This window comes from Primulina huaijiensis, chromosome 12 (assembly GCF_012295235.1).
Source record: "Primulina huaijiensis isolate GDHJ02 chromosome 12, ASM1229523v2, whole genome shotgun sequence".
In the NCBI taxonomy this organism is placed as follows: Eukaryota; Viridiplantae; Streptophyta; class Magnoliopsida; order Lamiales; family Gesneriaceae; genus Primulina; species Primulina huaijiensis.
This window is the reverse complement of record NC_133317.1, coordinates 712,770-724,472: the sequence shown is the minus strand read 5'-3', so window position 1 is coordinate 724,472 and position 11,703 is coordinate 712,770. Positions and strand designations below refer to the sequence as shown.

At 34.8% G+C, this 11,703-nt stretch overlaps 2 protein-coding genes across 5 annotated transcripts; both read left to right on the top strand.

The window, feature by feature from the left end:
* Positions 1–4,124: 4,124 nt before the first annotated feature.
* LOC140989938 (BEL1-like homeodomain protein 2) lies at positions 4,125–9,643 on the top strand. Of its 4 annotated transcripts, none has more exons than XM_073459486.1 (7): positions 4,125–4,434; positions 4,625–4,710; positions 4,803–5,010; positions 5,168–5,815; positions 6,688–7,073; positions 7,958–8,018; positions 9,062–9,643. In XM_073459486.1, the coding sequence occupies exons 3-7, from the start codon at positions 4,807–4,809 to the stop codon at positions 9,485–9,487; spliced, it is 1,725 nt and encodes a 574-aa protein (XP_073315587.1). In that variant the 5' UTR covers positions 4,125–4,434; positions 4,625–4,710; positions 4,803–4,806; the 3' UTR covers positions 9,488–9,643. The 4 variants fall into 4 exon arrangements, with proteins under 4 accessions (XP_073315587.1, XP_073315586.1, XP_073315585.1 ...); XM_073459485.1 differs by having other exon boundaries at positions 4,125–4,493; XM_073459484.1 differs by having other exon boundaries at positions 4,126–4,434; positions 4,625–5,010.
* Positions 9,644–9,985: 342 nt separating this feature from the next.
* On the top strand, positions 9,986–11,459 carry LOC140990676 (small ribosomal subunit protein uS9c-like). The gene is made up of 2 exons (XM_073460499.1): positions 9,986–10,385; positions 10,942–11,459. The coding sequence occupies exons 1-2, from the start codon at positions 10,038–10,040 to the stop codon at positions 11,227–11,229; spliced, it is 636 nt and encodes a 211-aa protein (XP_073316600.1). The 5' UTR covers positions 9,986–10,037; the 3' UTR covers positions 11,230–11,459.
* Positions 11,460–11,703: the final 244 nt, after the last annotated feature.

Below are 11,703 nucleotides of genomic sequence, written 5' to 3'. Positions count from 1 at the left end.
GGATACCAAACGGAGTCCAAATGAATCGCATCAACAACAGTAACAGTGGCCACCCGTGCCAGGAACGTAGCAACGCAACATCAAGTCGCCACTCATCCATGCACGTAGCATCGAGGGTACGGGAGCTACCCGCTCAGCCCTCATGCAAGTCATCAGGAGTGCTAAACCTACCCACCCGCTCCATCGATGACGCAACAACTCGATAGATCAATATCAATATCAATAGCAATCAAAGGAGTCAAGGCTCGAAATGCTATGCACTAATAGTATCAATACAAATAAATGCATGAATGCAATCACGTATTCACAAAAGCACATAAAGCACGTCACAAATCATTACAACATACTCAACGTCATCTCACGTCATAATAGACGTCGTAATGAAAACAGTTCATACGTACCTCAACTGAACCCTTAATTTACCACTGAAATTTCTTAAGGATTTCTCGAATAATCCAATCCTGTGTCAAATAATTCATTTCATATCAAGTTCATTTTATTTTTTCCAAGATTCACTAATTTAGCCTAAAAGTCCAAAAATTCATAATTTAGGCTTTAATATTTCTCAATTCATATACAACAATTCTATAGCATCGAAACACTTAATTATTGAACACTAAAATTCGAAAACTCAATTTTAAATTTCTGAATTTTCGAAATTAATCCAAATAAATTTCTAAAATCTTTTAAATACCTCTAATTGGCTCAATTCTTGTACCTACAATCAATAATATAACAATTATCAATATTGGTACCAAATTTAACCCAACAAAAATACAACCACCTTGCTGGAATCATGATTTGTACCACAATATATATACCAAAATGAAGCCTATGACGTAGGGAACAAAACCCCTCAGTCAATTTCCGAATTCCGGTGATGTACGGGCGGCAATTCGACGGAGAAAGGGAAGACGGGTTTTCGAAAAGTGTCGAGAAATACTTCAAGATGGGTACCAAAACGTAGCTCTCGTCAAGGGCTTTCCAACCATATATTTACTTGAATTTTTCGATCACCGGTGCGGTCACAATCGGTGGTCAAAGTGACGGAAATGGTTTGACAATTTTGTACAGAGAGTTACGGGAAGAAGGCGAAATCGGTGATGATGATTCTCGTTGCTTTTTTTCTTTTTTTTTTTAAATTTATTTAATTTAACTTATTACTAAATGGGCTGGGCTTTGGGATTTTCTTGGGCTGGGCTCTCACAAAAGGTGACACTTGCAAATGAAAATATGCGTTAATAGATTTGAACATTATAATTATCCTTTCAATATTTCAAGTATAGAAATTTTGTCAATATCCAAATGTCTACGAATGAACCTCTCGGCCATTAGTCGATAACACGTCTCTTAGGGTCAATTATGTCAATATTTATAATAATAAATAATATTTTTAATAAAAATAATAATACTTTTTAATGAGTGAGTCAAATAAGAGATTCGTATTATGAAACTATCTCACAAAAGTTTTGTGTGTGAGATCGATTATTTCTTTATTTTTCTACTGTCATATAATATAGTATGGTATGGACGACTTTTGTAATTTTTTCGAATATATGTTAAAAAGTTGAGAAGAGCATATAAAAAAAATAAAGATAATTTTACAAACTTTACGAAACCCTAGAGAATGATTTTAGTAGGAATTGTTTCAAGCAGTACTCAATATTTTGTGGTAGCAACAAATTCCCATTGCCGTGCGTTGGATTAAAACGTGTTCAACATGGACAAAGTAAATATTCAACATGCACTTTGGACCTCAGAATATTCCACCCACCATTTTCCGTATTGTATTTTAAATTAACATTAGGAAGAAAAAAAGACCGTATATTTTTTAAAGAACTCAAATTCAAAACATAAGCCACGCACACAGGTCTAATTAATTACGTTATAATTCGAGTTATAGTTCTGTTAATTATGTCTAATTTCTATATTAAGACTGTGTTCGACCAATTAAATTAAGCTTTGAATAATGGGTCCAATTTCAAACTTTATATAATTTGAAAATATAAGTGTTCTAGGTAGGCGGGCAAGGGCCTAGGAGCTTAGGCAGCCGTCTAGGCGGTGCCGAGTCGGTTTTTTCGTTTTAGCCTAAATATCTAATTCTTCTTGTTTATCTTATTATTTCTCCAATAATTCCTCTTTATCAAATTCAAACTCAAAATCCATAACACATTCTTTTTTTCTTCATTGATACAACTTGATGAGAAAATATGTCAAAAAATATTTCAAAAAAGTTAAAAATTATATATTAATATAGGCAGAATTTGAACGGCTTAGGTGGTCGATTAATGTAACAATGTCATCCTCGTCTTTCTAAAAATCAGGGACCAATATTAACCGAAATAAATATGGCTGTCTGAAATCATTTCCATATATATGGTCAAAATCAATTTAAATTCAATAATATTAAATGCAAATAAAACTGTATTTAATTAGAGTCAAAAAATACATGTGCCGACTCAAGATAATTAATTAATTTGTACTGGTGCTGTAATGCATGGCTAGATCGAAGCAGTCTAAGCATAATTAACTACATTTATTTTCCAAGTTATAATACATCAACTTCTTGTTAAGAAATCAATAATTTTCCTCACAGTTCAATAGATCGAAGTTGCTAGGTTTTATAAAATAAAATACACACGGGCAATATTTAGCAACATGTATACTTTATTGATTTATTTTATTTTTGATGAAGAAAAGATAATGGTGGTTGTCGCAATCTAACTACAGCTTGCATGTTTGTAGTCCCCCCACAGGGCAAACAAAAGGGCTACTTGTAATTTTATCTGCAATATAATGAAGTATTCCATTTCATGAATTCTGAGTCACACACACCATCCCCATATTTCCATGCTCGACAACACATGAACTGCATGTTGTGTGGTCCCTTTAACATAATTCGTGGTGTATTTATAATTATAACCATCCCCGTTCCACCGATAATCGTACGTCGTCGCGCAAGTTCTGGCTTCAAAATTAATCAAGACCAGTTATATAAGATACTTTGAATTTGTTTTGCTAAGTTTTAAACTAATGTACATACCATATGTCGGCCAAATATAAATGAGTCATTCTTCTTTTTTGGACGTTGCATACGATTTAGTGTTTGGACCCTTCTATATATTTATTTATTCGTGCGCTATTTTTTTTTTTTTTTTGTTCAAGTGAATATTACACATCATGTTCATGTGGTTATGATTGGGACGAGAGGACCGGATTCAGTCACTACTTTAAAAGGTAAATTTTATTTACATATTTTTTTTCAAATAATTAAGCATGGAACCTTTTTAGTCCACTTAACTTGAATGCCATGTGGTTGTTTAATTAATCTTTTAAACAAATTTTAGGTGAAAATTGTATTTTTGTTTCAAGATGTTTCTTTTTTTGCGATTTTGGTCTGTATTGTCGAATTTCAGTATTAGTCAGTTTTCTTTGTTTTGTTTTGCTTTGTTTTGTTTTTGCTTTGTTTTTTTATTTTTTTGCAGTTATAGTCATTTTATCATGGCTTGACGCTGACGTCATGTGTATTATCACATCAGTACTCCGATAAAAAATTATTAAAACTGCCGAAAATAAAAAATATAGCACTAAGGTTAAAATTTTTATTGTGTGATTTAACGAGGTCGCCAGCCAAAAAATAATATATAGTTGTCATGAACAAAATTCTTCCAAGATTTTAATAAAAAAAATACAGATATATTTCATTATTAGATAGAATTTTCTCATATGAATTTGATCACTCGTCAAATAATTATTGTTTTATCAGTACTTACATTCCTTGCTCTCCTCGTTTCTTAAACCAAATACTTATTCATAAAAACTTAAGCAACAAATGCATAAATTGTTAAACAAATTAGAGTGGCTTTTGATGCATTGAAACACTTATTTTTGACAAACCCTACCTTTGCACAATGTAGTACACCATCCCCTATATTAATAATGCTTTTAAATACTTTAAAATGTCAAAATGTTTGATACCCTTGAACCTTTTTGAGTCCACTAAGGCCAGCGGCCAAAAATTGTACTGTTCATGTATATATTGTCCAATATCTACCTTAACTTTCTGTTTAACGTAATAGATTTAATATAAAAAAGATTGCGAATGGTAAGCTTTGTATTTATGTTATAAGGAAAGTTTGGTGAAAGTGAAGTGAGGGAGTGAAGAGCTAAGTCGAGTGTGACCCCCTTTTCTCCTCTTCTTTCATTATCGCTTCTCTCTGGCTTTCCTCTTGTTTGATTTGAGAGGGAAAAAATTAACAACTGTACGTTTCTTAAGATTTCATGGAGTAGATACCTAACACCAAGACAATTTAAGGAGAGTTAATTTAATTCTATATCATGTGATTAATTCTGCCGAGAAAATGATGTTTCTGGGATTTGATACCATCGTCTGGTTATGGACGACAGTTAACTGGTAGTTCTTTCGGCTTGGAGGTGAGAAGAAAGTAAAGGGAAAAGAGTCTTTTATATATAGTTCGAGAAAATTAAATTAGGTTCATTTTTTTTCTTGATGAGTGGAAATATTCATCTTGATACAAATACTATGTTAATTCAAATGAATTAACCTTTTTACTCATATATTGATGCTTGATTATGTTTCTTGTTTCATGGTGTAATTTGCCAGGTCCAAGACTAGGTGCGAACTTCCGACACTAGATTGAAGAAGTGTGTATAAATAACCTAGCTAGCTAGAAACCCCCAAACCAAAAAGTGCCTTTTTTTTTAGCCTCAAGAGGTTTTGGTATTTCAAGAAAATTTATGTCCCAAAATATCAACAACCTCTTTTCAAATGCATATGAAAGATCTATGACCTCAAAGAATCAAGGAGATTGGATGATAAGATTTCAAGGATTTGATCCTCTATCCTCCCAACTGGATAACTTATCCGCTCCTCAGCCACCGGTGTACAACGGCACCGGAGGAGGGTCTATGCTGGCTGAGGTGATCAACTTGCCGTGGCGAAGAACAGCCTCCGGTTTATTGGATGATCAAATCCAATATGCAGACGAGGTAATTAGTTAGCTAGCTACATATTCACTGCAACAAAAGATTTAAAGATAGGTACTATTATTGCTACCACACAACATGCCATCAACAAAATTCTGAGAATCTGAAGTCAAGCAATCTTGAAGCCACTCTTTTTCTTTTTCTTCTTCTTTTTATGCAGATTTCCCTTCAAAAATTCAATCCCGTCACATCAGATAACTCTCATCTTCAAGGGTTCCACTTGATGAGTCCAGCAATAGCAGCACCTGAGAGTATTAATCCATCTCAATTCACTTGGATTCCAAGCAGCGGCGGAGGCGGTGGATTAAACACCGAAACCACGAGAATCGGAAGGATTAATGTTGAAGGTCAAGGCCTTTCTTTAACACTATCTTCATCTTTAAAAAACTTGGAAGCCACAAAAATGGAGAAATTAAGTATTGGACATGGTGAATTGTCCTTCCATGGAATGGGCCCTTCAAGCCATCAAAATGGCTTGAATACTCTTGTGACTAATCAACAATTCTTCCATGATCAGAATCAAATCTATTTCGGGTTCAGGGAGTCCACAAGAGTCAAAAACGGATTGAGGAATTCCCTCTACTTAAGAGCTGCACAAGAACTGTTGGAAGAATTTTGTTGTGTTGGAAGAGGGCAATATTTGAAGAATCAGAAATTCAAGAAAGTTGAAAAGAACCCTAATTCAAGCTTTGATGGTGGTCGGGGAACCGCGCAGACGTCTTCCTCTAAGGATCAACCGTCTTTATCTCCTTCTGAAAGGACCGAATACCATAGAAGGAAAATCAAGCTACTGTCAATGCTTGATGAGGTATAATGAAAACATATTGGTTAGCCAGTACTATTTCTTTAATTACTTGATAAAATCTCAGGCGAAATCAAATACTCAAATTTAATTTTCCAGACCAGTTTTAATAGCCAGCAAAATCAATCAAGATGAAGAAAGGCTGCTGATATGAATATCTCACCAAACTTACCACTTAGTATAAAAGTGTAATATAAAATTTCTAGGACATTAATCTTCAGTATACAAATATATGTTTATTATACCTACTCATGAGGTTCTACTTAGTTAAATTAAGCATCCGATTCGAAAAGTTTCTTAGGATGACAGACCATAGTTGGGGGTGCATGTCATCTGATGATCGACACACCTCTGCTCAAAATAAAATATGGGCTTAATCTGTCTCCATTTGGGGACCATTAACTTTTGATTCTTTTTTAATCATATATTTATAGTTATAAAATAATGCATAATGGTGAATTATTGGCAGGCTTTGATCAAAGGAGAAAAGGCCCCCACAAACAAATAGAAGCCTAGAGAGTTTTTTAAGAATTAAATCAAGATTCATGCTAGATTTTCTTCAATATGATATGTTATGAGTATCGTTTCTCTCTCTTTAATTAGTTGCAATAATTGCGTGTTATTAAAAACAATGGCTCAACTTTATTTCTACATTCCCTCTGCCGGAAAAAGGTTGACACATCAAATAGATTCCTGATGATAGTCATGTTATATGAAATACTCAAATCTGATTTACCTTTTTTAATATGCCAGGAATCAAACAGTACGAACGAGGTCTGGTCGCAAGAAATTAATGAAATTTTTTTTTTATAGTTTTACCAATGAATTTTGTAAAATAATTATATGTGTACCAGGTGGCTAACAAGTAAATTTATCAGGTGGATGTAAGATACACAAGATACTTTGAACAAATGCAAGCAATAGTGAACTCATTCGACTCAGTACTTGGCCACGGTGGATCGTCCACGTACACGGGGCTCGCCCATAAGGCGATGTCGCGACACTTCCGGTGCATAAAGGATGCGATAGCCTCCGAGTTGAGGCTGTGTAGCGCGGCTCTAGGGGAGAAAGATGTGACTGGAGGGAGTGGAATAACAAAAGGGGAGACACCAAGGCTGAAAATTCTTGAACAAAAGTATAGGCAGCAAAAGGCAGCAGAGCATATGGGAATGCTGGATGCTGAATCTTGGAGGCCCCAAAGAGGATTGCCTGAGCGTTCTGTCAACATACTGAGATCCTGGCTTTTTGAGCATTTTCTTCATCCGTATTTCACTTCTCTTTCATCTCTTTGCTTAATTCCTACTCACAAGCAGAAACAAATGCGTTATATAAATGGAAAAGGTATCTCTGGTCTTTGGTAGAAAATTAATGTTTCATAAAGATATCTGCGTTGAGAATCTTGATTAACACTTAATTGGATAGGTGTTTGTGGTGAGAAAATTATTTAATAAATCATTAAGAATCTTGATTATTAGGCACCCTCTGTTAAGTAAATATAATATACATGGATCACAACTCGGAAAATGATATATTACTATTTAAAAAAAATAAATTTATATAACTACTTTAAAATTTTCAAGAATCTGGATAGGAAATTACAAAATTAGAGTTTGTTTCATGAGTGTGCATTCTCTTGATTTAATTAGGTGAGTCCCTTTTTCCTTAATTTTATAAATATATTTTTTGATTTGAGATCATTATAGAAAAGAATATGATAACTATCATTTCATTTCCTTAGTTCTAAATTATGACTAACATAGAATAAAGTACTACATCCGCACACAGACACATAATGGTGACATCAATTTTTAATTCAAGTGTCTTCATGATTTTTGTGCTGATGAGCATACTCTGTGTAAATTCATTAAAATATATATATAAATAAAATTTATTGCATGGGATTATGTTCAGTGTAGCAGAAGAAAAAGGGCTTTACATATATATATATATATATATATATATATATAGTAAATGGTTTACTAAGTAAAGCCCTACACCGAACATAATCCCATGCAGTAAATTTTATTGGTGTAATGATTGCTTGTTGTGGAATAATATTGCATTTAAATTAAAGGAGAGCATTCACATAAATTGATGGGGGTGGGTGAAACAAAGGATAATATTTTAATTATTTATTTCGTCTCATAGGTACCCAAGTGAAGCAGACAAATATTTGCTGTCTCGGCAGACTGGTTTGTCAAAAAACCAGGTACTCATTACATTTCTCTTTTGGTATCAAAATCGATGTGTCATTTTTCTTTACCCATTGATTTTTGAATTGATTGTGTCAGATTCTTGTCATTCATCCGTCTGTCTCTAACCAATTTCATCTTTTTTTAAATTTAACAAAATTAAAAACATGCATTAAAATGGAAAATTAATGACGTTTAAACAGAAAATAAATGATACTTCAAAATGGCTTTCCATGTATTCTACGACCAGTTATACCCTTTATTTGAGTATATTAGTCATGTATAATATTAATCACTTACTTGCAGTAATGCATAATTGTCTGAGAGAAACATTATTTGTTTTAAGGGACTTAGTTGTACTCCTCTGGTGGATAGCAGCATACAATTTTCTAGTTATGTCCATGGTTAGGGTTTCCCGTTTGTGCTGTTAATCAGAGGAGCTGGTAGTTGGTTTAGTTAGCGAGCTAAAAAAGAATGTAGAGATGGCTTGAGGCTATTTGACTTTACTTATTTTATACAGTGATTTAGGAGTTTACACGTTATAAAGTCGTATTCTAAAAGCAAGGTATTAAGAATTTAAAATTATTAATATGTCTGAATTATAAGATCTTTACATAATTACCAAAATTATTCGCAAACAGTTTTGGTGTTAACGAGCTCTGAAATAGCTTATAAGTCGATTAAAATAATTTATAAGCTAGCTAGGTCAATCAAGTTCTGATTATATTTTGTGAATTTATATAACAATATCAAAATTTATATGTAACGATCGTCCTTGTCTGAGAATGCTTTTGTGTTGCATTTTTCATTTTAATTCTCATAATACATACTTTAGGCTATATTATTTTTTTCCCCAGAAATAAGGCTGATTTTTCTCATCCACCTAATCAAGAAAAAAAGAACCCGTAGGACAACGTACATATGGCCCGTATTTATTTGCATGGATTGGTTTATGTTCATTAAATATTAGCTACTGAATTCGATGCTGCAACAAATTCATCTGTACTACTAGCTACCAATCCCTCAACGCGCACACACATTAAATTCAGTAAATTTCCAGGTAGCAAATTGGTTCATAAATGCTAGGGTTCGCCTGTGGAAGCCCATGGTGGAAGAAATGTACCAGAAAGAGTTCCAAGATGAGGTACAACATGGAGCAGCAGCAGTAGCACAATCTCCAATGCACAACTCTCCTCCAAGAGGAAAAAGATTGGAAGTCAATACAGCAGAAAATGACCTTACAAAAAAAATCAATAATTACATCAATGTGTTGTCACCAGTAGGCGCCACCACCTCAGCCGCCTCGTCTGGCGGCTTTCCGCCTCCTGAGTATCGGCCGGAGGCCAAGTTCAGTGGTGGCGGGAGTGTGCGCGTGGGTAGGGGTGGAAGCCAGGCGGGGGATGTGTCGCTGACTTTGGGGTTTAGGCATTCGGAAAATATGCCAAGAATGAGCCAATTCTCAATTAGAAATCTTGGAGCTCATTAATTAAAATATTATACAATTATTATAGGGTAATTAGTGTAAGTAATGTGTGAGATTCTTGTTTGGTTACATAAATTTGTATACTGAGTGCAATTTGTATGTAGCGGAGAGAAAATATGTTATAATTGTGATGGGATAAGGATTTGAAATTATCTTAAAAAAATCATGAATAAATATCACTTATCCTTTTGAAACGATCATAATTTCATTTTATATATGCTACATCGATTAATAAAAAAATTATTCTCTGACTGATTATTTTGTTTTGTCATTCATATTGCGCAATGTGGATGACCCGAAAACCTGAACCAGTAGCGTCGGACTAGCCCATTAAAGAAATTAATAGCTGTACGGAGCCCATATAAATTGGGTCGGTCATGGTTCTGATTTGAATAACCATGTTGGGCTGAATGGAGTTTGGATCAGACCATACTTAAAATTGCCTCCTTCATACGGAGGGTATATTAGTCAATTAAACTGAATTATCCTATCCTCCTCACGCTTCAAATGAAAGAAGTGAACTCAGTCACCAGTCGCCACGACACCTCCATCAATGGCTATGGCCACTTCCATCTCCGCTCTGACCTCATCCATAGCTTCTCTCTCATTCTCCTCCAGAATTTCACCCAATCCCGTTCCTTCTCTTTCATTTGCTCCAGTAAAGCCCCTATCTTTGAAATCCTATGCCCCCAAATTCCCCACCTTCGTATTCAACTCATCAGCTACCGTCGCCGATCCAGACGTGGAAACAGCTGATCTCGAAAATCTTGTGAAATCCAGGCTTCCTGGTGGGTTCGCGGCGCAGAGTATAGTCGGCACCGGCCGCAGGAAATGTGCTATTGCTAGGGTTGTTCTGCAGGAAGGCTCCGGGAAATTTATCGTCAATTATCGCGATGCTAAGGTTCTTTTAACACTTCGGGTTTTATTGGGTTTTTTCCCTTCTTTGCGCTGATATTTTGTTCTTGCTCATAATTTAATTGAAAGCCTTTATGAATTTAATTTTGATTGATTTTTATGTCATAAACGTTTTTGTGGGTATATCGTATATTATGATAATGGTAGGCTGAAGCCATCATTTTTAGCATCACAAAACATAATCCGCCTTGTCAGGCCAGAACTAGAAATTTAGTGTAGACTGTAGAACGCTATTTCGGAGAGTTTCTGATGAGTTTTAAAATTATTTTATTATTTTTAAAATAAATAGAGGAGAAATTGATTTTTCCTGTCATTTGATCAGTTTGGACATCTGCTTGTGTCCCTGTTGAAAATCTTGTTCAGAACCCATTAATTTGAACGTACTTTTTAGAGGATATAAAACTCAAGCAGTTCATGCTGGTAGTTTGACTATCCTATTTGACGTGGTGAGAAAATTTTGTGCTTTGTAATTATGAGGCTTATTATGAGGATTTTGAGATTTCAAGATCAACATGTCTTCATTGATCGAACTAAATTTGCAGGAATACCTTCAAGGGAATCCTCTATGGCTGCAGTATATTAAGACTCCTCTGGTGACTCTAGGATATGAGAGTAGCTATGATGTCTTTGTAAAGGCGCATGGTGGCGGCCTGTCTGGGCAAGCGCAAGCAATTTCCCTCGGTGTTGCTCGGGCTTTACTGAAAGTGAGTGCAAGCCACAGATCGCCTTTGAAACAGGAAGGTCTCCTGACCAGAGACTCCAGAGTAGTTGAGAGGAAGAAGGCTGGGCTGAAGAAAGCTAGGAAGCGCCCTCAGTACTCAAAACGTTAAGGTTTTTAGTGGATATTGTAACTCCTTTTTAAAATTTTTGTATAACTTTAAGCTCACCGTGGAATCGTGAAGCCATGTTCGGCTTTGCTTTCTCAGAATTGATACCAGAATCAACCTCGTTATGCTGACACACATCAAGATTTTGGCTTTCTTTGTGTAAAATCTTTGTTTTGTCTTTGGTTTGTTGTACTGATTTTCACAGGAAGGATTAATATTCTCTTCTTCTGTTTCATATATCTTCAGTTACAAAATAAGCTCTTGAATTCAAGTTTGATTTCCGACTCTCATTTTTAGCAAATAAATGTATGTTGGAATAAACGCCTTTTAAGTTGATGTGAGGGATGCCAGAAATCTTTAGCTCGATCCAGCAATCAATTACAAGCTCAAACTTAATCAAATTAGGCCTAGATTGGTATGAGGGAATGAGATAGGAATGGAATCGAGTGATCTCAACTCATTAATTATGATCGAATG

Excerpts from the sequence above, each read along its gene's own strand:
- LOC140990676 (XM_073460499.1), top strand. The coding sequence starts at position 10,038 with ATGGCTATGGCCACTTCCATCTCCGCTCTGACCTCATCCATAGCTTCT. Across the intron at positions 10,386-10,941 it reads TCAATTATCGCGATGCTAAG|GAATACCTTCAAGGGAATCC; the intron begins GTTCTTTTAACA and ends CTAAATTTGCAG.
- LOC140989938 (XM_073459484.1), top strand. The coding sequence starts at position 4,759 with ATGTCCCAAAATATCAACAACCTCTTTTCAAATGCATATGAAAGATCT. Across the intron at positions 5,011-5,167 it reads AAATCCAATATGCAGACGAG|ATTTCCCTTCAAAAATTCAA; the intron begins GTAATTAGTTAG and ends CTTTTTATGCAG. Across the intron at positions 7,074-7,957 it reads TTTGAGCATTTTCTTCATCC|GTACCCAAGTGAAGCAGACA; the intron begins GTATTTCACTTC and ends TTCGTCTCATAG.